Here is a 27711-nt window from a genome sequence, read left to right as displayed (position 1 = left end):
TGTTACACATCTGAAGCTGGGCTGATCTAGTTTGACATTAAGAAACTTCCTTTGTCATCGGCACCGAACTCCAGTATCAAATTCCTTTCATTTAAACTTTAGGAAACTCTCAAACCTTCATTTATCTTTTCATTCTTTTCCACTCTCCATTTTATTTTCCTTTGCACACCCTTTCAAATATCTATATATTTTTCTAAATTAATGTGAAGCAAAAACATTATTTATGAAAAGGGGTGGTAGCTATTGAATTATAGCGAGCTGGTAATCATTGAATTAAAGATTTCATTTATTGTTATATTTTATTTTATTTTTGCTAATATAGGCATGAAGAAGGGGTTCAGTTTCATGACTTAAAGGAAGATTATATTTAATTAGGAAGGAAAAATTGAAGGAGCTAAATTGTAATAAACCCTACCTTTTCAACAGAGATATAAAGGTGAAAATAAAAATTGCAACATTGTTCACTGTAGACAGCAGACAGCATTGTGGAGAGCATTACTTGGATAGTTATTTCTAGAGCTGAGTGAACGGTGGAAAAAATTATCAGAAATATTAATTGAAATTCAAAAGCACATTTCTAAGGGACTGTGTCTGTGACCCTTTTGTATTCACTTTCTGTGATCATTTGAGTTTCAGTAGCAAAGAGTGAATTTAACCTTGAATGTTTGCTAATTTTGAATTGCAAAATTTGCAATTCAGGCTGTTACCTAAGTCATCCAATCAGAGAACTGAAACAATTCCATGTGACTTATGAAACTAACCATGACTGTGCATACTGTGAATATTCACAATGAATTGTTTGTGAATTAGCTGCAGAAATGCATGAATGATTCTGAATAACAAATACATTTGAGCATTTTGTGATCCTTTTGTAGACAATTCATGAACACTAAAGAAGGCAAAATTAATTAAATACAATTATTAGTTGCAAATTACTTGCTCACCTCTATTTCCCAAACCTGAAGATGAAAGGACTTTATGCTCATATGTTGAATAGTTTTTGTTATCCGATTGATTGTTTCCTTAAGGAGATAATACAGTGTTCAGGTTTCATCTTTAACTTAACTAGCACCTTTCAGTCCAAAGAATACTCAGCTGCTCTCATAAATGTTACAAGCTGATCATGAAACCCACCACAGACATTCAGCTACCTCTGGGATTAAACACAGGATATGTTTAACAGGGCACAGCAACAGTAGACTACAGTTTGAGCTGGAAGTAAAGAAGAATCTGTATTCTACTGAAATCACAGGGGAAATTTAAGTAGGTAGAATGTAGAATCGCATAGAAATATAGGGCTGACAGGGTCTTTGCAAGGTCATGTAGTCCAGCCCCCTGGGCTGAGGTAAGACTAAGTATACCTACACCATCCCTAACAGGTGTTGTCTAACCCCTTCTTAAAAATCTCCAGTGAGAGGGATTCCACAACTCCCTTCAAACTACTCCAATATGACTTTGGTCAAATATATTTACCTGGTCAGTTTTGGGGGCATAATCTGCTGTATTGATTTGCATTTGGAAAGAAAATTTTAGTATAAAGATCTTGCCAAAGCACTGGGTCTCTTCGTGTTAGCGATCTCGTGGGAACAGTTGGAGGCTTCTGCCCTGTACTCCATTTTCCCTTTGAGATTCTAAGTTCCATTTACTGATCAGTACCCAGGAATCTTGAAAGCTGAAAGATAAAAAACAAGATTCTTTCGATCCTTCCATTTGAAAAGGCCTGCAAGCAGAGTGCGGTATTTCCTAGAGAGGATCTTTGACATGGGGACTTGGTTCAGGTCGTGCATTCAAGATAAAGAAAATACCTGTATAATCCCCTCTGGGAAGAAAGGATAATTACAGACTGCAGGTTTGAAATATAGCTGATGGCACTGACCTCCTTCTCAGGACCATCAATAAATACCTCCCTGCTGAAACACCAGGAAATTGAACAATCTGAACTCTGAAGTACCGTCTGATTGAAAATAAGAGCTTTCAAAGGTACAATAGGAGCTACTCTCACTCACACCCACATGCAGACACTTCTTGTATATCTGTGTATCTACAGTATGTAATTTACAACTGGAGACATTCAAACTGAGGTTAGATTAGTCCTCCTTGATGGATGCTGATAATCCTTTGCCCTTCTTAATGTTTACAAACATTAATTAACTAAAGCCTCTCAACCCTGTCTACATAAATACATCTTACCAGTGAGCAAAATGAGGCAGAGAGAGCTTAAGTGACATAGACAACGTCCCACTTTGTGCCAAGGAATGGAATCCAGGAATCTTGATTCCCTGTCTGCTGCTCTAATCGCTAGGCATTGCTGTTTCTAATGCCAGGGGCTGGACTAGCTTACACAGAAGGTTCCTTTGTGCTAGCATCTAGAATTCTGTCACACACAGTGAAACTTGTCTTAAGCAACCTCTCAAAGGACTGATAAAAATAGATTACTCAGTGCAGGTGTCCTTTTAAAGGTGGAGCAGAACTTTACTCTCACGGTTGTAAATCTATAGTAACTCCATTAAACTCAGTGGAGTTGACACCAGTGTGTAACCAGTGAGAGGAGAAAGAACCAGGACCAATGTGTCTAAGGATATTTCTGGGGGCTGAGTCTTAAGACTAGAGGCTGTTTTGTAGGGTTGGTCTCCTATACAGGTTTCACTGAATACCTCTTTAAAACACCCATCCAAGTGTTAACATTCTGAGCTTCTGAAGAGATGTGGCTATAACAGCTGCATTACACAGAGGTTTGATGTAGCTGGGGTCTAGGGTTTGATAGGCATGTGTCAGAGAGAAGGGGAAAACAGGCTGGTAGGAAGGGTGACGTTTATTGATCTACGTACTTCCTGTAGACTTGTTTCCTCTTCACTGTGCCCAGTGACTGAGTTGGAAATCAAGCTGAGCAAGTAATTTGCAGTAAACAAGTTAGTTGTCAAATGTTGCCACTTTTTCTGCCCACAAATTGTTTTCAAGAAGGACAAACATTTCTCAAATGAAAAAGCACGTGCCCGCTTTTGTTGTAAAATATTTTCTCCTGTAAGAACAATTCGCTGTGAAGACCCAATATCTGAACCTCAAACTGTGTCCATCATTCTCCTCATCCTGGTGTCTGAGTGGCTGGTGGCTAGCTAGAGAAATCACGTGGTACTTTCCCTGTAATTTGATTGGATGCCGTATGTACACTACCTGACCACCACTGTGCATACTGCTAATTTGTCAATTAAATAGAAGCTTCAAAATTTGCTTGTGGTGAATATTCCTGGTTAAAAATTGCTGTTTACAAGTTGCCTACTGAAGCTTGAAGGCTCAGATGTTTGTGGGAAGCAAACGTGAGCGTACTGCAGACACAGCAGAATTGAAATTCACTTTTGAATTCAAATGAAGATTTGCAGAAGGCTCTTTCCTGATTTACACCCAGATCGTGCTTGAAACTTCTTTGAGCAAAATTCAGTGATTCTTAACCCCTCCTCATCAGGATGGCATGTCAGTGGGAATAAAGCCAGCTATAGGGAACAAGATGAAAAATTTAAACCTAAGAAATATCAAAGCCAAAGCTGCAAGACTCCCTCCATCCAGTCCAATTTCCTTGTAAAGCTCTCTTTGCTACATACTGGTGTGTGCCAGGGGCTAAGAATGCAATTTTCTAATGAAAGAACAGGGAAGAGAGCCATTTTCAAATGTACATCAGGAGTCAATTGACTAGTCTCTAAGGACAGTATCTGGTCCGACAATAGAATTTTGAGATCCAAGCACTGCGAGGAGTTTTTATATATTCACAAGCTCAAATATCCACTTGTTGCAAAGACAGACAGCACCATGGATGCCTGGAGGTGGAATGTCATTGCCACCAAAGCACCATGCACTCAGGAAAAGGATGGAGGGTATCTCCAGAGGCAACAGCATCACAGGGTTACAGATCTGTTAGTGCTGCAATCCTAACCCATCCCTGACAGATGAAAGCTTATTCTGCTTGATGTACAATGGGAGCTGGGGATAGAGAGGTGTCTGCTTTCTAACAGACACTGAGGTTGGTGTGGGATGGGACAAACCGGACAGGGAAAAATAGGAAACTTTCCAAGCCCTTTCTCACTTTTTTAGAGGAACCTCTTGGATACATTTCCCCTTTCCTTTCTGGTTTCTCTCTGCACCTGGAACCTGAATCCAAAACAAAGGCTTCTGTGCGTAGGGGACTCTTAGCTGGGACCAGGAGCAAACGTGCTAGAAACCTCATGCTTACGCTTCCTAGTCTTGGAAGCTCTCCAGCCCAATTCTACAGAAACAAGCCTTACTCTGTTCTCCCTGGCACTGGTTTTACACCCATCTAATTCCATTGGCTCAGTGGAGTGACTCCTGATTTACACTGGTGTCAATTGTCAGTGAGAACCAGTCCCAAGACATTCAGATAAATGACCAGGAGTTTGGATGCTTCCCCAAACCAGAACCAAACCCAAACTCCAAGCTTCCTTTCTTTCCGCTACATTTTGTAAACACCAATCTGTACATTTTACAAACCTTGGCCCTGCTCTCATGCACTCTGAGCACATCAGAGGGGACTGCAGTGAAGCCCATGGAGTTCCCTGGATAAGCGAGATCAGAATCAGGGCCATTGTTAGCAGCCAACACATTATTCTTCCAATGGAGCAGAAGAGAAACCCTCCTCTAGCCACGCTCCTGGTGCTGCAGGGAATGATCAGTTTACAGATTGTAAAGTGACAATTAAAGCTCTCAGTTGCAGGGAGTGTGATGTACCATTTATTGTGGGGGGCTGAGGCAGCTGCTTGGGGAAAGTCAAGTGCTGGGTCCAGATGCTTTGCAAGGAAGGATTCTGATACCGGAGTAAATGTGTAAAGATTTTTTTTCCCCCAGCAAACTGTAGGCAAAAGTGGATCTAGTGTAGCTCTCATTTCCCTCTGCTCTTGCTGGGGCTGTGTTTGTAATATGAGCCCTCTGTCCCTCACATCCCCTGGCCCATCTTCACCCTGCAGTGGGCCCAGTCAGGCACAGGTCACAAAGAGACCCTCACCTGAGTCTCCATTACAATCCACTCAGCAATAGAAGGGGGTAGGTAGCAGGCAAAGATGGCCTTGGGTGAATGCCCTCAGAGCAGGGGGCCTCCTCAGCCAGCGCAGAGCTGGCAAAAGGACTCTGTGCAGTCTCCCTGCACAGCTCCTGGCACCAGGGCATCCTGATGGGAGGAGGGGATGTGGCCAGGGAGCTCTGCACTCCAGTTATTCTGGGCTGTAGAATGGCCACAAGTTAGATCAGCCCCTCGGACCTAACTTCAACAGGGGGCTATGCAGCCCCCGCTGAATCCAGAAGGTACAGAGATGGCTTAAAGCCACCTTTCCCCTCACCACCCTGGGCTATGTTCCCTGAGGCACAGCACAGAACCCAGGCTCCTGGCCTCCCATTACATTTTGAGAAAACTGCAGCATCCCACTGGAGATGCCAGGTCCTTCACAGGTTGGTCTTTCAGCTCCCTTCTGTCTATATACAAACCATCAACCAGTCTCGTATCTTGGCACTGTATCTACTCCCCCTGGCTACATCTACCATCCCAGCACTTTCACCTACGGGATCTTTCATCCAAGGATCTCAAAGCACTTGACAAGCTTTAATTAAACAGCACAACATTCCTCCAAGGTATCTTTATCCCCATTCTGCAGATGGTGAAACCCAGGCACACAGAGAAGAAATGACACAATGCATGTCCAGGGCAGAGTTGGAATAGCACCCAGAGTCCTGACTTCCAGTCTCTCAGCTCTTACCACCAGGCCACTCTGCAGCATTTGTGGGTTTATAGCAGCTCCATGGCATGGTCCAGCATGATGAGCATGGGGTGATAAAACCCTGTTGAAAGCAGTGAGGGAAGGTACACAGAACGGCCACGTGGCTGTCTGTTCTTAGAAACTGGGACACATTTTGAAATCTCTCTCGGCCCTTGTTATGAAAGTCCCTGTCTCAGATTAATTGAGTTCTGTCTCAGTGTGTGAGTTTCACCATCTCAGACAGCTATGCCCAAGGTGTGTGCAGAGGACAAAAGAGATGCAAATCAGCATGCACACACGCACACACACACGACATTTCTGATTGGAAATCACAAGTTTCTCTCGTTCTAAGGGAAGACGAAACGGCATGTACCCTCTAGAACCATGGCTGGACGCTCACATAGGATTTTAGGTCACCATTTACACTGCTGTTCGGCACACACAAAATGTGTAACATGTAGCAACCAGTGCCTCCCCTGGGAGAGTAAACCAGACAGTGAGATCCTGAGCTCTGCCTGATGGAAATGCACCTGGCAACACGAACAAGAAACACAGAGGCAAATTTCCTTCCAATATCTGCCCACTACTTGCACGTTTATTACTGACACTGCAGTATTTTTAATGGCTAAATTTATTATACGAGAGAGGATAATAGATCAGAGACTATGTGAGAAAATCCCCCCTGATATTTCAGGACAATATCATTTCAAAGCAAGTTCAAAGCTTTTCAAACCTTGGGCAAGTCTGTAGGGCTAGATTCACCTAACTCCCATTTATTTCAATAGGAGCTAGATGTCTAAGTACCTTTGCGAATCTGGGCCTCGGTTCTCCATCTATAAAATGGAGATGATAATACTCCTTGTCTTCACCCTTGTCTATTTACGCTGTAAGTTTCTTGGGGCAGGGACTGCTTCTCGCTATGTGTCTGTTCAGCGCTCAGTACTATGGGTCCCTTTTCTCAACCGGAGCCTTTTTGCACAGACAGAATACACCGGGTGTGCCAAATAAATGCTATTCATTAATGTCACACTGCCATTTATAGTCTTAAAGCCCCGGGTTTAACTTGGGATTTCCAAAGGGACACAGCTAAAGATAGGTGGCCCCAAAACACAATCTATCCATCTGCCTAAAACTGTCTGCAGACTCCATGAGTTTTCCCCCCAGAATGGGAACTTAATGTTCCTTGCTTAAAAATAAATCCGTGCTGGTCGCCCAGCACACAAGCCACATCTTTTAAATCCCTCCTTAAACCCCACCTTTGCTTTGCAAAACGCTGTCTTCTAGCACTGCCTGGGCTGTAGGCTCCCAGCAACTGCGGACCTCTGGGAACATGCCCCCAGCCCCATCTCTAACGCTACCAGGTCCTCCCTTGTCTGAGCTCATTATTCAGCTGTTGCATAGTCTGTAAGCTCTCTGGGGCAGGGGCTGTCTTTCGACATTGGAGCTAAATGGGGTACTAATCTGGGTAACTGTTTCTATAGAAATAATTAAGTAATAATAATTGTTGTAGTGAAGCAGAAAGCATCAGGAAAGAAACAGGTTTCAAGTTTTCCAGGCAGTTACTAAAAATACACAATAAAAGTATCACCGGTGAGTCAAGAGGGCAAGGGCTTAAATCCATAGAAGCTAAACTATGCAGACAGTGCCACCTAGCCATATTTTATCAGCTTCCCCATTCTCCCTATCCCATTGATTTCTGTAGCTTTGAAAGCTCTGGCAGGTAGAAGTGATGCTCACTAACTTAAATCAGATCCATTGCCAGTCCCCTAGCCCAGCTCAACACACACCCAGAGAGAGAAACCCACCACTGCTGCATCCCTTTGTCCTCCTGGAGTAATTCCCTTCAGCTGAGCCCTATCCAATTACCTCTCCTCCCCAGCCTGGCTGTCTGGCAATCCCTGCAGTGAGGAGACAAACACCTGTGGTGAGTTCTGTGTCCAGGAGAGCATTTTAACTCCTTCCTTGCCACCCAGTGGCTGGGTTTATATTCATCCTGTTACACAGATGAGCAGAGCCTTGGGCGTGTCCCTGTAACATTCGTGGTGGAAATACAGTCTTTGTATAATACAAGGACAGATGGCTCAGCTCACCAAAGTTCCTAAATCGGGTCCTATATTTCTAGGGTTATCCATCTGCAGTGAGGTCAATTCCTCCCTTGCATAATGACAGGTTTCAGAGTAGCAGCCGTGTTAGTCTGTATTCGCAAAAAGAAAAGGAGGACTTGTGGCACCTTAGAGACTAACAAATTTATTTGACCACTGATGTCCATCTGTTTGCATTTGGAGAGGAAGATGATGTCTGTCTGTATCTGCACGAGTTTTCTCAGGAAGTTGATAGATACATTTGTTATTCTCTAAGGTGCCACAAGTACTCCTTTTCTTTTTGCGAATTCCTCCCTTGATATACACACCTATTTCTCATGGAGTCTAATGGAAGAATAAGCCTACTGATGGGAAGGCAATACCCCCAGTGTTCCAAGGTGGATCAAACCCCAGACAGGACATCTCAGGTGGTCTAAACCAAGCAGACTTTAAAGGAGAAAGCCCAGTACAATACAGCCTGCTTAATTTGTATATCACAGCCTTAAGGCTGGAGGCAAACACCCCTGAACACTGGGAATGTTCCGATTTAGATTTGTATCCAAACCGTGCAACACAGTGCCGCCTCTGCTTAGCACACAGAGTAGCAGAACGCTTCCTGGGGAGAACCATCCAATGGCCCGAAGCCCAGCTAGTTTGCCTTGAAAACCTTGTCCCTGTAATGTAATTTTAAATCTTGCTACAGTGGTTCCTCCTGCTGCACTGGGGCCCAGGTCTAAATCTCAGAAATGTTCTTTGCTTAGTGCAACACAGCACTTCCCAGATGGTCTGTCATCTGGAAGCACCAACGTGGTTTGGAAAGTGAGATTCTGCTTGCATCGGAAACAAAGCAAACCCAGAGCTAGTGCAGACAGGGCTTCGTGTTGCCTGCTGAGTATTGGGCAAACCTCCGATAGTCTTATGCTTCCTTCTTGTCTGCAGGCTGACTCTGGTGTTCTGATCACCTGAGTCTTGAGGCAACAGGAAACCAGCTTTCTGCAGATCAGGGGGACATTTTGGTTTGCTCATGACAAGAGCCAATTTTGGTTCCAAAAAGGCCGAGGAAACCAAACTCCCAGTCTCTGATGGTAGTTTTGTCTCTCATCTGCAGCAGGTTTATTGGTAAAAAAGCTGGAGATCGGACCAGGCAAACAGAAGGCGACACCAAAACAAAAATATTTCATGTAGTTATGTTTGATTGTCTGATTGGATTAAGGAAGCCTGGTCTAGTGGATAGGGTAGTGATCTTGGAGTCAGGAGATTTGGAATCTATTCCCAGCGCTACCAATGGCCTACTCTGTGACCTTGGACAAGTTACTTCCCCTCTCTTTGCCTCTGTTTCCCCTTCCACCTTTTTGTCTGTCTTGTCTATTTAGAGTGCAAACACTTTGGGATGGGACTCTCTCCTTCTGTGTATGTACAGCACCTAGCACAATGGGGCCCTGGTCTCAGTTGGGGTTTCTAAGCACTACTGAAATACAGATCATTATTCAAATTAATTGTCTGCTATGGGTTCTCCTTGTCACAGCACCTATAACATTCAGAAAGTCATTGCATGTAACAGAGACTGCCTAAGTGGTTCTGGACTGTGGCTCTGGGAGTGGCAGGGACTAGCTTAGTCTTCTCTAGTGGATTGGTTTTCTGCAGTGTGCATATTCCTAAAAAAAAGTCAGCACGTTTTAAAACTGTCATAGTGACACACCATGTGTCAGTGCCTCATCATGCCCTGTTCATCCGCCCATCACCGTGCTGCCATGGACCGTAGCGCCTGGCCTTGCTGCCCAGCACTCTGTCACGGCATGGAATGCCTCCCAAACACATGTCTGCATTTTACCTTTTTGCTCTGCAAGGTGAGCTTTCCAATAGCTTCCAGCATTATACCGCACCAAGTCCAAATGGATTCGCTCTCTCATCCAGGACCAGGGGAAAACAAATGCTGTGACATGTGGATGAGTCGTGTTGCATGGTTGTACCGTCCTGCATGGATATGTAGTCAGACACACAAATACGTAGGTGCCCAGTGGTGCATGGAAGCATGAATACACATTGATGCATGAATCCACAGGGATGAAGTATGAACCTACAAGTAATGCACAACTCTTCACTGACACATGAATGCATGGAAACACGTGGATACACTGTGATGCACAAAACACATGAAACCACAAGACATACACAGCTCTCCAGGGATGCATGGGGCTGCATGGATGCATGTTGATGCATGTCTCAATGAAGTCCAAAAACTTAGGAATGCATGGACCTGCAGTGAGACACATCTTTGCAGTGATACGTGGACATTTTTAAAACATGCTCTGGCTTTTTATTTTAGGAATGTGCCAAGGGATAAATATTAACCATCCGGGGAATGTGAAAGAAAGCCCTGACGTCGCTGCTGTCTGGAAGCAGCTCTGCTTTCCTAGCCCATACGGTGATGTTCTTGAATCTTTTAGCCTCTGTTCTTCCCTTAGAACCTCTCCATCAGCCACAATCCCAAGTGTCACAACTGTCAGAACTTTACCCTTTGCTAGTCAGTTCCGAAGGGAAACCCATGCAACCTGTCCTTCAGTCCCCCGACGTTGTCAGAGTTTCACACTGAGAGGGAACTTAATAGACCTTAGCTTATTTCCATTCATCTTTTAGCCCTAAAACATTAGCCATTTTTATGTAACATGTGCTGCTCTTTTATTGCCATGCTAACAAGTTGTTGAGCTGTATTTACAATATGCTGATTGTAAGGCCCCCTTAATGGGCTCAGTATACTTGCCCTTTCCGATTAAATTTCAGGTTTGCTGTTTCATTTTGGGCATGTGTATTTCCTTTATAAAACCTGGATCTCACCCTGTTATTTGTTGCTCTAAGTATTAGGCATGTGTACTGTTTGAATGTACATCATGGAGTGACCATTACTCAGTAACCACAAAGAATGCCAGGGTTTAAACAATCTGGAGTGATTGCATTTGCAGTTAGCTATGGCGTCTTTGAAAACCGTGGATTCAGAGTTAAATTGGGTATTAATTTCAAAATATAAAACCCAAAGTCACTTGGCACAAGCCTCTGCCATGGCTCTAACCAAGAAACTTTTATTGTGTCTAAAGAGGTTTCTTACTGAAGTGATGTCTGGGGAAAATAGGCCAGTTTCACTCTCGGTGTAAGGCCACGGGCCCTGTGTGGAGCTTGCTGTTCACCACCATCCGTCTGCCTTTCTGCTTTTAATTGGCATTTTCCCCATTAAGTATAAGGCAGTTTGTTCTGGGTTGTTTGGTGAACTGATCTTTTCAGTTAACTTTAGACCAGGGTGACCCAAGTGTGGGGCTCCCGCTTGCTGTGTGCCTGATCCAAAGCCAGATGAAGTCAATATGAGCCTTCCCATGTCCACACACATCGCCCTTAGCTCCCCTGAGGTTTGCTGAGTCTCAGATAACGGAGGTGCTAGGGACAGAGTCCAGGTCTGTTGTTCCTCCCTAATGGTGCTGTGTGACCATGGGCCCCAATGAAAATCCCAAATCCAAAACCCCTCCAAAAATCAGCAGTGCTGGAAATCTTGAAACAGGATACAGATCTGAGTTTTGCAAATGGCCCCTTTCTCTGTGACAGGCCAAACCAAAATCTTGGATCCTAAGCACCCCTAAGGCAGACAGGGGAAGGCGGGATTGGGGATCTGTCAAAATTATGCACCTGGTCCTTTCCTAGAGGCCAAACAAGAACCCCGGGTCCTAGCACCCCTGAATTTGGAGGGATAAGTTACAGATCTGCATTTTGCCTGGTTTTCAAACCCACCCCTCAGGCAGTTTCTCTTTCTCCATTAAGAAACATACAAGACCAAGGAAACACCATGGTCATGTCTGTTTACTTCTTACGATGGAAATGCCTGTACATTGAGCTCCTGGAATGCTGCCAGAGTGGCCCCAAGCATCACCAAGTTTCTGTTTCCTCTGCTTTAGACCCTTTCCAGTGACATTCTTTCTCTCTTGCTGCTTTTCCTTCCAGTGCCCATCCCCTCGAAGGCAAACGGCACCACCATCTCTGCCCTATCGATGAACAAAGACAGTTTGATTGGAGGGGTGACAAATCCCAACGAGGTCTTCTGCTCCGTGCCTGGCCGGCTCTCCCTTCTCAGTTCCACCTCTAAGTATAAGGTGACTGTCGGGGAGGTGCAGAGAAGGCTCTCCCCACCAGAGTGTCTCAATGCCTCTCTTCTCGGGGGAGTCCTAAGGAGGTAAGTACCACACCTTACTTATCTTCCTCTGATTTTGTCTCTCCTCTGCTTCCTTCAGGTCAAAGCGTCTGAGCTATTTCCAGTGATGAACCCTTGCCGGTCATTTTTAATTATTTGCATTGCAGTAGAGCCTAGGAGCCCCAGTCAAACACAGAACAAAAAGATAAACCCTGCCCCAAAGAGCTTACAATCTAGGGAATGCCCTTGAGACTGTCCCACTGACTTCAGACGGCATCTGCGGGTCCTTCCGATTTGGTATGATGTACAGGTCTGGTTACAATTTCAAACCCCGAGATCTGAATCTGGGAAAGTTCACATTCTGATCCAAATTGTGCAGCTGCCCCCTAGGTCTATAAAAGGCCAAGCCAAAGCCCCATCCCAAACACCTTGCCAAACTTCAGCGGTGTTCAATATCTGAATCCAAGTACGAATTTTGCAGCTTGTGCCCTAGTTCTGGGATCCATTGCAAGTGCTTTGTTCAGCTCTACCACGTGGTTATTCTTATATCTTGTCATCGGATAGAGAAGTCCTAGTCCAGGGCTCTTTTTATCTCAGAACAGCAAAGGCTGCAGAGTTGTTGAATTAAATTATTCCAGTAACAGGCCACATGTTTTGCTGCTGCTTTGGGGGATAGTCAATTTTATTGCCTTTTGCGGAGATGCAGCCCCAAACCTGCAATGAGCTCACTGGTTGGCTGTTGCTGTTGTCACGCCAAAAGACCCACCTTTTGGAACAACATTAAAGCCCAGCAGATCTCTGTGCACTTCTGGGCACATGGGTATTTTTGCAATACAGCGCATCACCTTGCAAGTTCCTACAAGTTTGCAGCCCAAATGCTTCTTTGTTAATGAATCTGTGAGTCTCCTGCACAAACTTAGCTGAGCTGCTGTTTGTTGGAACAAAGGCATCACAGAGGATTGCTATTGTTGAGAATTTGAAACAATAAAACTAGTGATTGGATGAAGGTTCTTTTTAGTCTCATATCTGTTTCATTCTCTCCAGGGCTATAAAAGAATCCAGGACTACTGTGTCATTTGGACTATAGAAATTGATTTTAACAAACTTTATATTCTTTATCAGTAGTTCTTACAATTGAGATTCGTGAAGCTTATTGTATATTTTATGCCAGATCAAGAGACTACTCAGTTACAACAGCAATTTGTGTGTTGCTTTTTCTTTCCTTTCAACTGAAATCTTTTCCCTCCTTGTTTCCCTCTTGCAGGGCAAAATCAAAAAATGGTGGAAGGTGTTTAAGGGAAAGATTAGAGAAAATAGGCTTAAATCTACCTGCAGGAAGGCGTAAAGCTGCCAATGTCACTTTGCTGACGTCGTTGGTGGAAGGTAAGAGTCGTTCTGTGGTTTAACATCAGACTGGGGTGCCCAATCTTTGCCCATTCTAAGTCCTCCATTTGCAATTTGACAGAAGGCCTAAAACAGAACAGATTATGCAGCAGCCATCATTAAGCCAAAGTGGGGTCTGCATGTAATTCTCCATCTTGACCCAAGCACATCTTCTGAACTAACAGATTTCTGCTGGGCTAACAAGAGCACAGTTTGGAGAAAGCACTCACAATCGGAACGAGGTAGGACTCTGCAGACCTGTCAGGGCAAATGTTGCAGCGCTTACACGTTGCAACCAATGCTTTTGGGGTCCTTTAGAACATCATGGGATCTAGAATTTAGAACCACTGAAATCTGAAACCCAACCTGTGTTGCTTAGCTATGACTGGTTCACGTAAGTCAAATGTTATTCTTTCTGCTCCCTCATTGTATGAGCTTAATTCTTCAAATCAAATTTTCAGCACGAGTTTGAAATGTGCTATCAATGACTATTGGAGCTTAAAATTCACTTTTGTGAATTACTACAAGTAAAACTCAGTTGCATGAAGATTCACAGAAAGCAAACACAAAAGGAGCAGGAACGCGGCCAAAGCAAACTCATTAAAAATTTATCACAAATATTCATCAACCTATTCACAAATATGCACTCACTTCTATTGCAAAGTTACTGCACTACTGAAAATGTTGTGTCCTTGGCCCAAACAGATCTGTTTGTTGGGACTCAGACTTGTGTAGATCTCCACGTTCCCTTGTCTTGCCTTTGAAATAGGTCAAATGCACTTCCAATCCTAGCTGCCCCTATGTCTGGATTCATGATACACTAGTGCTCCGCACACTCCTTAAAAATATGCTTGAGGTTGGCTCAATGGCTCTGCTGTGTGAGACAGCAGGGTTCAATTCCCAAAAGAGAAACAGTGAGGGAACCACAGCCTTCTAGGGTGTGTAGAGGGAGACAGTCTGTAGTGGCTGATCTGTGAGTATGGTGGGTGCTGAGTGAGGCTATGGGAAACATGCTATGTAGGGCCTCCATAGTCAACATATAACTTGCCCTTTAAACATGAAGTCCCCTTGCTTAAAGCTGCATGTTTAGTAGTTCTCCTCCCAGCCTTCACACTATGGAAATGATGATGTTGCTACTGCATCTAAGGACCAAAGGACACAGGAAGGAGACAAATGAAATGGTAGCTCCAACGCCCTTCCAGCTTCGGAATCCATTGTATTTGCGCCCAGCGTGTTGGAGGCAGCTGCCTGCAGTTTTTGAATAGAAAATTGTCTCCATTGTTGCCAGCAAATTAAATGACCCGCTTCATTAGGTGGAAGTTGTTACCAAGGGCAGTCGGTGCGTGCTGAGTGACAGGCTGATTTCCATTCAAAGAAAAGAACGAAAAGAACGAAAGAAAGGAAGAAATATACATTTTGATTTCACGAGGCTGCTGGCTTTTTGGTTACTGCTTAACAGCTCATAGTAAATAAAAGAGTGGGGCCATGTGTGCTTGATGGATCTGATTTCCTCTTGCAACTCAGCGTTCTGGTATTGGAAGATGGTTCACCCAGGGGAAGGTGCTAATGCTTTGCCATTTTTCAGCAGACAGAAACTAGGTTGCCCTGCTATGCCCCAGGCCCCTTTTTTCTTGGACATTTGTCGTCTTATTTTAATCTGTTTGCTCCCCTCTGCCTCTTCAACCTCTGTACTTTTTATTTATTCATTTTTTTATTTATTACTGGGTGTTTCTGAGCATTAATTATATTTTTATATCGATGCAGAGCTGTTCATAACTATAGATGGAGGGATGATGTCATTTATTTGAGCATAAGCTTTCGTGAGCTACAGCTCACTTCATTGGATGCATACTGTGGAAAGTGTAGAAGATCTTTTTATACACACAAAGCATGAAAAAATGGGTGTTTACCACTGCAAAAGTTTACCACTGCAAAAGGGGGGAGAGAAAACCTTTTGCAGTGGTAAACACCCATTTTTTCATGCTTTGTGTGTATAAAAAGATCTTCTACACTTTCCACAGTATGCATCCGATGAAGTGAGCTGTAGCTCACGAAAGCTTATGCTCAAATAAATTGGTTAGTCTCTAAGGTGCCACAAGTTCTCCTTTTCTTTTTATAGATGGAGGGAGAATTGGTGGCCGTGGGTAAATGAGACAGGGGAATAAAAATCATCACCTAAAATAGCAAAAGAAGAACATTAGACACATAAGGCTGTACTCGAGGGATGTGCTTAGTGGACAGTTTGCTTGCTTCCAGAGCTTTGCTTCAAGTAGAACTCACACGCTGTTTCTCCTGTGCTAAGGTTCAGCCAGTTTGGAGTCTAAGATTTGTCTCTTTTGATTCTCACGTGCCAATCTCATCATCTTATAAAGAGGAAGCATGGCATGCTAGAACCAGGGGGAAGGGAAGAGCAGAAGCCATCCTGATGTCCTCCATGAATGTACTATGCAAATCTCAAGGACAGTATTTAGCACTTAGATACTGCAATGCTAGACACGTTAGAAATATTTAAGAGAGCCACATGGGCAAATCAGTAGAAATAGAAATGTGTGTTTGGAATTTTTCATGGGATTTTCGGCGGTCTGCTCTCTGGCATTTTGGGTGCAGGCTTCACTGGAGTTACACCAGGGATGAATTTGGCCTTAATTCTACACAAGATACCAGGTTATGTTCCAACTTTCAAAACACTCTCAAACACTCCAGAAAAGAGTTTGAAAAGAACATGGCTAACGTAGGCATCTGGCCCGAAAACTTTACTGGGACTGCCCAGGCGCTGAAAGATTTCACACGTGGGATGAAATGTTGGCTGAATTAGGGCATTACCTGTGTAAAGTCACTTGACAACTCTCCTTCATGGCCATCTCTGCCATGTGCCCTCCTGCGCCACACTGGCCCGAAGGTGTCCCAATCTATTTCATTACAGCAGGTAAGGAAGCCCCTGCTCCACCAGGCCCTGATTCAGCAAAGCACTTTAAGAACATGTACTGACCCTCGGATCAAGCCCCTTTACAGTGTCTCAAGTTCGGCTCCCAAATCACTAGTCACCTTCAAAACACTTAGCTTTAGCCACTAACACATGCTTCCACCAAGCACCAAGGACAGAGCCAAGGAGTCCCAACTTCCAGTGCTTTGCTTTAACCCCTCTGTTATAGCTTCGGTTCCACAGAAGTGACTGGATTTTCATGCATATTGTGCACACGCACATGCGCCCACACACACAAAATTGCCCCCACTCTAATCTTCCAGTATTTCATGATATAGTGATGGCTGAGGGAGCGAGGAGGGAAAGGAAATTGAGACGCTTCAGACGGGGAAGTGCAAACACTCTGCCCAAACAAGGCTTCACGCACAATTCTCAGAGCTGGGGTGGCAGCGATGGGAACTAGGTTAATGCTATTAGGATGGATGGCCTAATACGTATGAACAGCGGGGGGCAAGTCAAATTAGCTCTGTCTGCCTAACCGGGGGTTTGGGCATGATCAATTGCCATCAGCTCTGATTATTTCCATGGGGATGCCTGAAGATGGATCAATTTCATCAATGAGAGGGCAGTTCCATGGAATGATGGATACCTAGGCTGAGCACTCTCCCCTTAGGCCTTTCTGTTCAGTGAGGAAGGATACAAACAAGAACCTATCTTCCTTCTATTCCTCCTGTGCTTCCCCCCTTCCCCTGCTCTTGAGTAATCACAATATTAGGGTGTTCCCCCCCCCCACAAAAAGGAGTCAGTCCCCTTTGATAGTCCGGGTTTGTGGTAAGGCAGCATGGTTGCCTAACTCAATGGGATCATACTCTGATTCTGAAATAGGAGGGCCAGTAGGAAAAGATAGAAGAAGAAAACTGGTGAGAGAAAGAGAGAGATGATGTGGGAGGTGGGAGGGACAGAGTTGTCTCTATTATGCTTCCTCCTGCAAGAACACAACACAATGGGCCAAATTCCACCCAGATGTAACTTCAGCCACATTGACTTTGGTGTGTTACTTTATCGGCCAGCAAAGGAGGGAGGGAGGGATTTTGTTCTTAGAGCCGGCGACTGTCAATCAGGACTCCTGGGGCATGATTCTCCCACAGCAGGGCACAAGAAACTCCCATTGCCTTCGGTGGGAGCTTGACATAGTGCAGCACCTCCAGAAGGGCCCCCCTGTGGCAGGTGCAACACGACAGGCCTGTCTGCCTCAGTTTCCCTCCAAAGCATCTTCCCAAGTATAAATATAGCCCTTGTGCGTTCCATTTATTACAGAAGTTCCATGCATGTAAACTTTAACAAAGTACCATAACCTTTGTCTAGAACTTCCCCAGCATAATCCAAAGCAGTATGCACAGCATACTGTCCTAGGATCCCTCCTCATGCCCCAGCTATCCAGCCCAGTCCTCTCCTGTCCTTGTACCAAGGCAGCCAGCCCAGCCCTTCCACATCCAGAGAACAGCTCCACTCTTCCCAGCAGGAACCCCACAGCCTCTCTGCTGGGAGATCATAGAATCATAGAATATCAGGGTTGGAAGGGACCTCAGGAGGTCATCTAGTCCAACCCCCTGCTCAAAGCAGGACCAATCCCCAATTTTTGCCCCAGATCCCTAAATGGCCCCCTCAAGGACTGAACTCACAACCCTGGGTTTAGCAGGCCATTGCTCAAACCACGGAGCTATCCCTCCCCCCATCCCTTTACCAGGGGAGCATCCCTCACTCCCCTCCCTGTCTCTGATCCTCTCTAGTTCTTTATAGCCCCCAGTGGCGCCCTGCCCTCCTAATTGGCCAAATGGGAGCACTTGTCTTTGCACAGGAGAGCTGGACCTACTTCTTCACAGGGGCTAGCCACCCTGTGACGCAGCTAGTCCCAGAATGCTAGAGCCAATCCTGGAGAGTCCAGAGTTTTTCTCCCCTTGGCTAGAGATCTGAGGAAAAAGGCATCCAGCCCCAACAGAAATGAGCAAGGCATCCCAATAAGATATGTGGAGACTTCTGCAGAAAATGCTCCCTCGTTGTTACACAAGTATAGACCCAGCTCATTAATTTGTCCTTCTTCTAGGTGAAGCGGTTCACCTCGCCCGGGATTTTGGATACGTGTGTGAAACAGAGTTCCCAGCGAAGGCAGCAGCGGAATACCTGTGCCGTCAGCACTCCGATCCCAGCGAACTCCACACCCGGAAAAACATGCTCCTGGCTACCAAGTGAGTATGCATCCCCAGCAGCATCGAGGCCCCCTTGTGCTAGGCACTGTACATACATATCACGGAAAGACAAGGAGGACACACTCACAGTAATGAGCTGCACACACATATCCAACGGATACACAACACAGTGAAATGCATCATGCACTCACACTGGAAGGATGAACATGAACATTCAAAGGACATGCTCATTGACACTGCACGCATTTGGCTTATGTTTGCCTTTCATGACATCTCCCCTGGGGATAACGCATCACTTCACCAAACACTTTCCTCTTATTTTTTGTTGTTGGATTGTTTTAAGCTAACTGTTTTCAAGTGGTGTTCTGCTCCGAACAGTGACTCATTAAAAATAACTTCATGGGGTTCCTTGCTTTTTGGGCCTCAGAGACTTTCAGATCATTTCACTTAGTTTACAAGTAAAAGGATTTTATTTAACTGCCAGTCCTGCAAACTCATCCTGGGACCTGAACTTCAAGCCAGGTTCTTTCCTTCTCGGACATCATCACCAATCATAAAGATTCTGCAAGCTAAATCATGCTCTAAGTAATACCTGTGCAACCCCATTGCCTTCAAATCATGCCCTCAGTGACACCTGTGCAAACATGATTCTTACTGGGGCTTCATAATGATGCACAGGGAATTGAATCGGAGACCCATTAAAATCATCTCGTCCAGGCTAGCAAATAGCTAGCCAATGGAAATGACCTTCAATCCCTACCAGCTCAGGGCTGAATTCAGACCAGTGTCCTGGAAGGGAAACACTTGGAGTCTCTTGGCTCAGCTAGTCTCCCCAGTGATAACAGATTAAATGAATTACAGAAACAGAGCACAAACAGAAACTTAGGACCATAGATTTCCAGCCTCTTTAAAAACGTAATGGCTTCCTTTCTCTTGTAGGCAAATTTGTAAAGAGTTTGCAGACTTGATGGCCCAGGATCGTTCTCCGCTTGGGAACAGCCGCCCATCTCTCATCTTAGAGCCAGGTGTCCAAAGCTGCTTGACTCACTTCAGCCTGATAACCCACGGCTTCGGGGGTCCAGCTATCTGTGCAGCACTCACAGCCTTCCAGAACTACCTGGTGGAGTCCCTCAAGGGTTTGGATAAAATGTTCATGAACAGCACAGGGAATGGGCATGCAGCTGGAGACTCTAAAGCATCAGAGAAAGAAGTGAAACATCGGAAATAACATGCTGTCTCCCTCCCCCTCCCCACTGGGGGGAGCTCTTCCCAGCTCATGATAGGAGGTCTGATCTTATTGGTGTTAGAAAAAAAATATGTTTTCCGAACTACGATGTTTGAACTTGAGACGCAACTCTTAAAGCAAACAAATAAACAAGAAGATTTAAAGAATTTAAGAAAGAAGAAGAAGAAAAAGAAGAAGAAAAGAACCTTAATGGACATCACTGAGATCGAGAGAATAAGACAGGTTGATGGCTTTTGTTTATTTTAATGGTGGATGCAGGAAGCCAAGTCATGTGCAATTTTATTTTGTTTTGTTTTTTAACCCACAACAAAATACTGAAGTGCCCCAGGAGTCTGTTCAAACTGAAACACCGAAAAATCACTAGAGAGGAAAGGCCTCAGCCACTCAAGATGCTTTTGAAACTGAGGCAGAAGTAAGTCAGGTGGGATTTTTTTGTATTGCAGGCAGATCTGGATGTATAACCTGCCTTCAACAGGCAGACAGGGAATCTTCCAATGATGCCACCTACACAATCGTCCTATGCCCAAGACAAGAGGAAAATCACCAGCGTTGCTGCCTTGATTTTCAAGCGGTTTTAAGACTTTGTTTACAGTTTGCAACAAACTGACACTCACTACAGATTTTCTCCAGGGCCTATGGAACCCTGAACCATGTCAGGAGAACAATCTTACACTCAGACTTCTTTCCAAGATGGGAATTGATCAACGAGAACCTTCTGGAATGTTACATGCAAGCCAATGGGGTCAATCAGGTTAAGTTACACCTGGGACTAAATAAAACTCCACAATCTACAAATAACAGCACACAGGTTTCTAAAATTAATAATAATAATAATAATAATAATTAATAAAGCACAAGGAGCAGAACTTGAACCAGGCCAAATTGAACTGAACTGTTCTAAATCTGTACATATTTATTTATGTGTAATTAAATCTGAAAGTTTTAAAATGTCCAGTGCAAGTTATTTATATCTAATTGAGTTGGGATTTTTTTTTTTTTTTTGAAAGAGGAAAGTCTTTGGATTTTCTGCCATTAGAAATGGGAATGAAGTTTTGGAGTCACAGACCTGTAGCATGGACAACAGGCTGTGATGATAATGGCTATCGAAGTTCTGCAGGGTTTTGTACTTGCTGTTGTTTCTCTGAGAGCTGCAATCGATGTACAACACACCACAGTGTCATTCTCATTATCTTAATAAACCTCTTTTTATTTGAAGAAAACACCTTCATGTTCTCTGGGACACTTGGTTTCTTCTGTTTCTGTGGCTGCCAGAAGGAAAAGTTCTATAAATCCAAGGGAGGGGAAGTCCCCTTTTGTTTTGTTTGTGTAGCTGACATTTGACTGAAATAAACTATGGATTAATAGAAATGAGCTGAGAGTTACCGGAGCTAGGATTTATGCCCTGATCCTGCAAATAGCTGTACTTTGGGCAGGCCCCCTGCAAGAGCACAGAGCCAGTGGCAGGATTGAAGTCTTTGATTTTACTGAAGACAATAGAGCAGAGATGGGTTTACAAAATGAGGATCTGAATCCCCACAAAGTTCTGGGGCGTTTGGATCCATGTTTTGGATTCAGGAGACAAAGACCATTGTGAAATTCAGACTGGAATTGGGGTTCAGATTTTACGCACACACTTGCCAAGTTCTAGGGTGTTCAGATCTGGAGTTTTGGCTCAGGTGTCTTGGTTCGGGCCTTTGTCTGCTTTATAGATACAGTTTTCCCTTAGGAATATAGCAGAGGCTGATGGAAAGTGTAGAGAAACCCTCAAATGATTGCAACATAAACATCCTTAAAAGGGAGATGTTTGGCAACTTAAAAGGAAACGTGAATTTTTTTATATTGAAATCCTGTAGGGATGGGCCCAAACTGGAGCCATTTTTCCAAATCATCATCCCTCCAAAACGTTCAGCATTCACATCAAATGGAAACTGGTGGAGAAACAGCACTGAGTTTGTAGTTTGCAAAACTAATCCCTAAACGATGATGCTCTGCAAAACCAAAAGAGTCCTGACTTTGCCCCATTGTTGGCATCATCTTGCCCACATTAAGAGAGAGACTTCAGAACAGGGAATATACAAGAACTGGTTGGGGGTATGGGAGGCACATCTGCTACATGGCATCAGAACAATATGACATGGATGCTGATATATAATTATAATCTATAAACATGCAAAGGTGAGTATAGGGGGAGTGAGAAGTCATTTCATAGTCATAGTCATACAGGTGTTGCTTGCGTGAATAGGCCACTCTGCATATACCAACTAATTCTGGTGAGTGTTCTTGAAATGCAACAGAGAGAGACATTAGACAGCATGAACATCAGGTTATAATGTACAGTAATTATTCAATTTGTCAGGGAGAAAAACTACCTCCTCTACTGTTTTCCCCTTTGGGCTGCTGCTTAGTCCCTTGAAAGTTTCATGAGCCAAAGCCTAGCTCCCTAATGTCTCGGGTGGGAACTGCTTCTTTGTAAAGTGGGTGGGAGGTTGTGGACTCTGCCCCAGACTTCCTGGCTGCTTTTGCATAAATCACATAAAGTCTGGTTTTCAGAAGCACCCAGACCTACATTTTCAAAAGGGACTAGTGACTTTGGGTGCCCAGCTTGACACCTAGAAAGAGCCTAGGTTATATAAGGCAGGTGTAGGCACAGTCTTCAAATACGGCCCCTAAGATGGCCTCAAGTTGGGCACCCAGAAATGGAGGCACCTAAAATCAGTAACCACTTGTGAAAAGTCAGGCCTGAGTCCCACAACTGCAGCAGAAATCAATGGGAGAGGCAGGCGCTCAACGCCTCTGAAAAATCTGATTTCTAATATTGCTGTGCTTTAGTGACACATCAGGAAACTGGGTGTAATAATACCTCTCAGCCTCTTTGGGGGTGAAGATAAACCCATAAATACTTGGTGATGGGGCCATATAAATATCTAGATATACAGAAAATACTGTTTTAACTCATTGATCTCCACAGAACAGAGAAAGATTAGTCACATGCCTCTCCCTTATGCTATTAAACCTTAAACAAAATCAAGGTGTTCACCCCAAAACATGTGACAGTTAGGTGCTTATTGTTGGCTTCTCTCTTTCTGCTTCACACCATCTGCATGTCTTTCCCAGGCAAGTGCAGCAAATCAGAGCAATCCAAAAGATAAGTGTTTGCCAGGAGGGTGCTTTTTATTCAGTATCTCATTAGTGCTAGAATTCACCTGCCAGGACCCCTGTCCTGTAGGGACCCCCAGTTATTTTCTCCACCTTCCCATCCTCAGAAGCCATGAGGGTCCCTTCCACAATCCAGGACCTCCCCTTGTATAAATTCCCACACTGACTACATATATCATCATGGGGAAATATGTGACATTACTGTTGGCAAAGTGTATTTCAAAACAGATTGTCTCATGATTTCTACCCGTTATGGGACACTTTGGAATTTCAATCTAAAATGTTGTTTGAATTAATTTTGTACAAACAACAAATCTAGGGAAACCACAAGACAGTCCCTGACATGAAACGCGAAAGTGACCTGTAGACTAAGACTCTAAGTTCCCTAATACTGAGATATCTCACGGGTTAACTATGGTTAACACTGAACTGCAACTCTGTATTTTATCATTAACATAAAGAAGAGGCTGTAGTTATGTGCTGCTATTCTGCATGGCTTTGAATAGAACGAATAATTCATCTTAATAGGATACCTTAAAAATGACAGGATGGTAATCTCCCTCTGTACACCAACACAATAAATAGACTTTTGCAAGTTGCTGACTTGTGCCTGGTGTGTCCTTTCATTTATGACAGAGTCTTTAAAGTTCCAGTGTAACAGATAGAGCATAAAGGAGTCAGACAGTCAATAATCAATGGGAGTGTTTCTGTTGACTTTAACGGGATTTGAATCAGATGAGGGGGAGGGGAAGGGAATCCATGTAGTGAAATTGCAGGACCAAAATCTCCTTCCAGTGGTAACAAAATAATCAAATATAACCAATATGCTCAGGGGAAAAGTAATTGGAGGAAGTGGCCTAGACAGCATAATGTCCTAGACAGAGTCCCACCCCAATTTTATTTGTTCCTGACCCAGATTTTCAGAGAACCAAACTTGAAGAATTCATCCTTTACTACACAGGATCAGAACTCTTTGCGGGAGTTTAGTTAGATTTAATAGATTTTAAGGCCAGGACGGACCATTATGATCATCTAGTTTGACTTCCTACATAACACAAACATTATCACTTGGGCCACCAGGGACTCTTGGTGCTGTAACTGAGAATAATATCTTTAAACCAACCCTTAGACTTTATCCCTCACTATTAGGGCATCCCCCACATTTGAACCGACAGCCTCTGGCACTGAAAGAGCCAGTGAGCCACTTAGTGGTACACAGACATCCAACCAGAGTGGAGGTGTTCAATGAAGCTGATAGCTCCTTACCGTAAACTGAGCCTAAGCATATTTATTCTGATGCCTCCAGGATATGTTTCTGTTTGATCTTTCCTTGCAAGCAGGAGTTTGAAGACATATCCTGGAATATAGAAGTGTTCCCTTAAAAATGACATTCAGTTTAGCAGCATAGGGAATAGCAGACATATAAAAAGGCCGGTTTGAATGCAGATAACTATCCACTCCCTTTTGATGGTAGGGCTGAGGTCAGATGAGATCGAAGTATTGCTTCAAATCAAACACTGAAGTGTGCCAAGATGTGTTTTGATCTCGTGTCCCTCTTACTAGAACCTCATAGGATGGATCTGTGTAGATGGGATTTTCTTGGGTATCTAGTCCTATTTTGTTAGCATACCGTCTACTGCACAGTCTGAAACTGACTTGGGAATCTTCAAGAGGCAAAGTTTTCTTGTCATGACTCAGTGGTCTAGTGACCCATATTCTGCAAACTAATAGAATGGCTTCTCTCCCAATTTTTTCCCATGTCCAAAATTCCAGCTGCTATGTGTGCTCCTGCTCATTATTCCATGCATATTAGATTAGACTTCAGCCAATTCTATTGCAGCACCTCCACTTAATTTAAAACGTCCCCTTCTCAAATTTATGCCTTAAAGGGTGAATCACCCCCACTGCTAACGGCCTGCCAATGGCCAAATTCCTCACCTAAGTCCCATGTTATGGACATCATTAAGGTTCAGTGACGCCTTATGCCTTCTGCTGGTTCTCTGCATAGGGGTGAATTTCAGCCTAACTCAGGAAGAAGCATTTCTAAAAAGTTGCAGCGGACTTTCATCATGTTGAGAAGTAGTCAGCTTTAGTTTCTTTATGGGTTGCTTTGTGCCAAGTGTCTCAAGCAACACTGATAAATGTCAATACAGCTATGCTGATTTACACCAGGGGAGAAAATGGCCCACCGTATCTCCATGTTTTCTTGACCAAAATGCAAAAATCATGCATGGATCTCCAAAGGGTCAGGAAGCAAAAGTTTCCACAAGATTCATTAATATTTTTAAATGGCTTTTGTAGGAGATTACACTCAGAGAAGACTGTCAGGCGAAAACTGATGGCTTCCAGTACTTAACTCTCTCTTGGGGGCATCCAGATAAAATAGTCTTGGTTTGTTTGAGGATGCTTTCTCTATTAGCTGGTGCTGGAGACTGAATCTGGGCTCTGAAAAATCCTGTTGTCCCATCTATCTCCATCCTCCAAGGCAAAGAAAATTCTGCAGCCAGAACTCAGCTCGCAACTTGATGATGGACAAGAAGGACCAGGATCCAGCTCACTCTCAAGTAGTCACGTGAATGTTTCCAGGGCTAGCAGTACGACTACTAGGCCAGTCTGAGCTAGAGGCACAGGGGGCAGATTCTGTACGTTGAATAAGAAAATGTCTATAATGGCCATATCAGCCCTTCAAAATGCTTAGTGGTGGTGGTGCGGGAGCAGACTAGCCATGGCGTAAGCCACACCCTGCTATCCCCTTTAAATAGAAGTTTTATGTGAAGTATTCCACAAACACTTTTTTGAGGTGCGTAGGACATTTCTGGCTGTACTTTCTTGTTTTCGCATGGTGGAAGGTGCCAGGCTGCTTAACAGGAAGAGCTGCCACTAGAAATCTTGGAGGCCTTATTAATTCTGAAAGCTAAGTGGAATTGCAAACAGAAGTCATTGCTGTATTTCCTGGGCAGATTATATCATCCTCAGATGACTTCTCTCTTTTTATTTATTTGGCTGTGTTTACATCTGAGCATGCAGAAAATATCTAATATAGATACATAAACCACACAAAAGGAGCATTTCCTCTTTGCATATGGAATATTTTCAGCTAAGCTGTCAATATGGTCAATTTCTCTGCAGAGCAACTTATTTTTTAGTGATTATTTATTCATATTCCAGTAGTACCTAGAGGTCTCAGCTGAGATTGGGGCCCCATTGTGTTAGGTGCTGTACAAGTACACAATAAGAGATAGTCCTCCCCTGAAAACTTGTAGTCTAAATAGACAACACAAAGGAAGGATAATTATCCACATATTACAGCTGGAAGCACTAGTTCCTGTTAAGATAGAATGTTTCAATTCATTGCTGATCCCTAATCATCAAAGAAATATTTATGCTTTTAAACCATCTAATTCTGATAATCTGTACATGGGCAAATGACGAGTCTGATGAGTTGGCTGACAGCAGAGGCTGTTTCAGGAGAATGAGTTATAGCCCTGTATAACTGAACTTGGAACCTTTGTGTTCCAATAAAATACTTGCTAACAGATATTATTTAGCCACAGGAAATATTTTAATTTAGGCTGATTTTCACCTTCACTGTCAGTGTAAAACTCAAAACCCTGCTGTGGTGACAAATAACACTGTAGATCAGAGATTCTCAAACTGTGATGCACGGATCACTAGTGAAACAGGCTTCAAGCAGGCGATAAATGGGTTGGCTTAAGAATAATATCAAAATAAGAATCTATTGTATTGACACTGGCTCAAATTATGAAGGTGATACACTCAGTCCTTCTGAGCTGCTGGTGTACTATGCTAGGCCTTAAATATGAGAAATACTGCTATAGCTGATTCAAGGGGAAGGGATAGTTACACATCTCATTTAATTTTCTTGGCTTTTTTTGCATTTTGGACAATGAACACAGAATGGGCACTTTTATTTCCCATTTCTCCTCAGTATCATTGTTTTGGTTCTCCCAGGGCTGCTGCTGTGCTGGAGTTTCCAGCAGCAGAAGGGAATGTTTTAATTCAAGCCTACCGCTCCATCCAGGTTGCCATTTCATTCCCCTTCCACACCTCCCCAAAAAACACCCCCATAATAAACACAGACCTCACTGCTTCTTGCGAACTCTTCTATCATAGGTTGCCTTTAGCAGGACATAGGAATTGCCAGACTAGATCAGACCAGCCATCCATCTAGCTCAGTAAACTCTCTCTGACCAGTGCTGCCAGAGTTTCTTAAGCCAGAAGCCCACCTGAGATTTACAGTACCCTCCCTGACTCCAGGGCAGCCTCTGGACAGTGTGACTAGCCCCATTATGTTTGTAGCTCGAACCCTCTTATGAGAGCAGGGTGGGTAAGTTCCAAATCACAGAATGAGTAGCCAGCTTCCCCTGCAGGCAGGTAGGGTGGGGTGGGGGGAGAGGAGGCATGGAAAGGGGAAAATGTCACAGAAATCACAATCCATCTGCTACCCCCACAGCAGGAATCCCATGTATATTACTCCTGGTAGATCTTCTATAATGCATTGGGGATGAGAAAAAAAAAAAAAAAGAAAATGTTTCCTACGCGGGCATGGAGATGTCCATTCTTGTTTAAGAGAAGTCACCAATCACACCCTCTTTGAATCTGCTGAGCTACAGAAGCATTTGAGCTTCGGACCAGCAAGGAAAATAGTGCAGTTCCGTTTTGTCCAATTTTCCCCCTGTTAACACCATGCACCTTGTTTAATAAGCGAGTATTGCTCTGGGATAGAACAAAGCCATCTTTTTCACAACTTTTGAACATAAAGGGCCTTTT

The 27711-nt window shown here is 43.9% G+C and overlaps 1 protein-coding gene across 2 annotated transcripts in view; it reads left to right on the top strand.

Annotated features, from left to right (window-relative positions):
• The window catches only part of TFAP2E (transcription factor AP-2 epsilon), a 46499-nt gene extending 25247 nt beyond the window's left edge, over positions 1-21252 (top strand). The window contains exons 4-8 of one of the 2 annotated variants that reach the window (XM_074934460.1): positions 10161-10259; positions 11819-12047; positions 13270-13388; positions 18416-18557; positions 19458-21252. In XM_074934460.1, coding sequence (XP_074790561.1) covers positions 10161-10259; positions 11819-12047; positions 13270-13388; positions 18416-18557; positions 19458-19746 — 878 coding nt within the window. In that variant the 3' untranslated portion in view covers positions 19747-21252. The remainder of the gene's footprint in view (positions 1-10160; positions 10260-11818; positions 12048-13269; positions 13389-18415; positions 18558-19457) is intronic. The other variant, XM_074934461.1, reaches the window with a different exon arrangement.
• Positions 21253-27711: the final 6459 nt, after the last annotated feature.

The sequence above is a fragment of the Natator depressus genome, chromosome 19 (assembly GCF_965152275.1).
Source record: "Natator depressus isolate rNatDep1 chromosome 19, rNatDep2.hap1, whole genome shotgun sequence".
In the NCBI taxonomy this organism is placed as follows: domain Eukaryota; kingdom Metazoa; phylum Chordata; order Testudines; family Cheloniidae; genus Natator; species Natator depressus.
Note: the sequence above shows the minus strand (reverse complement) of the source record. Positions and strands in the feature narration are given on the sequence as shown.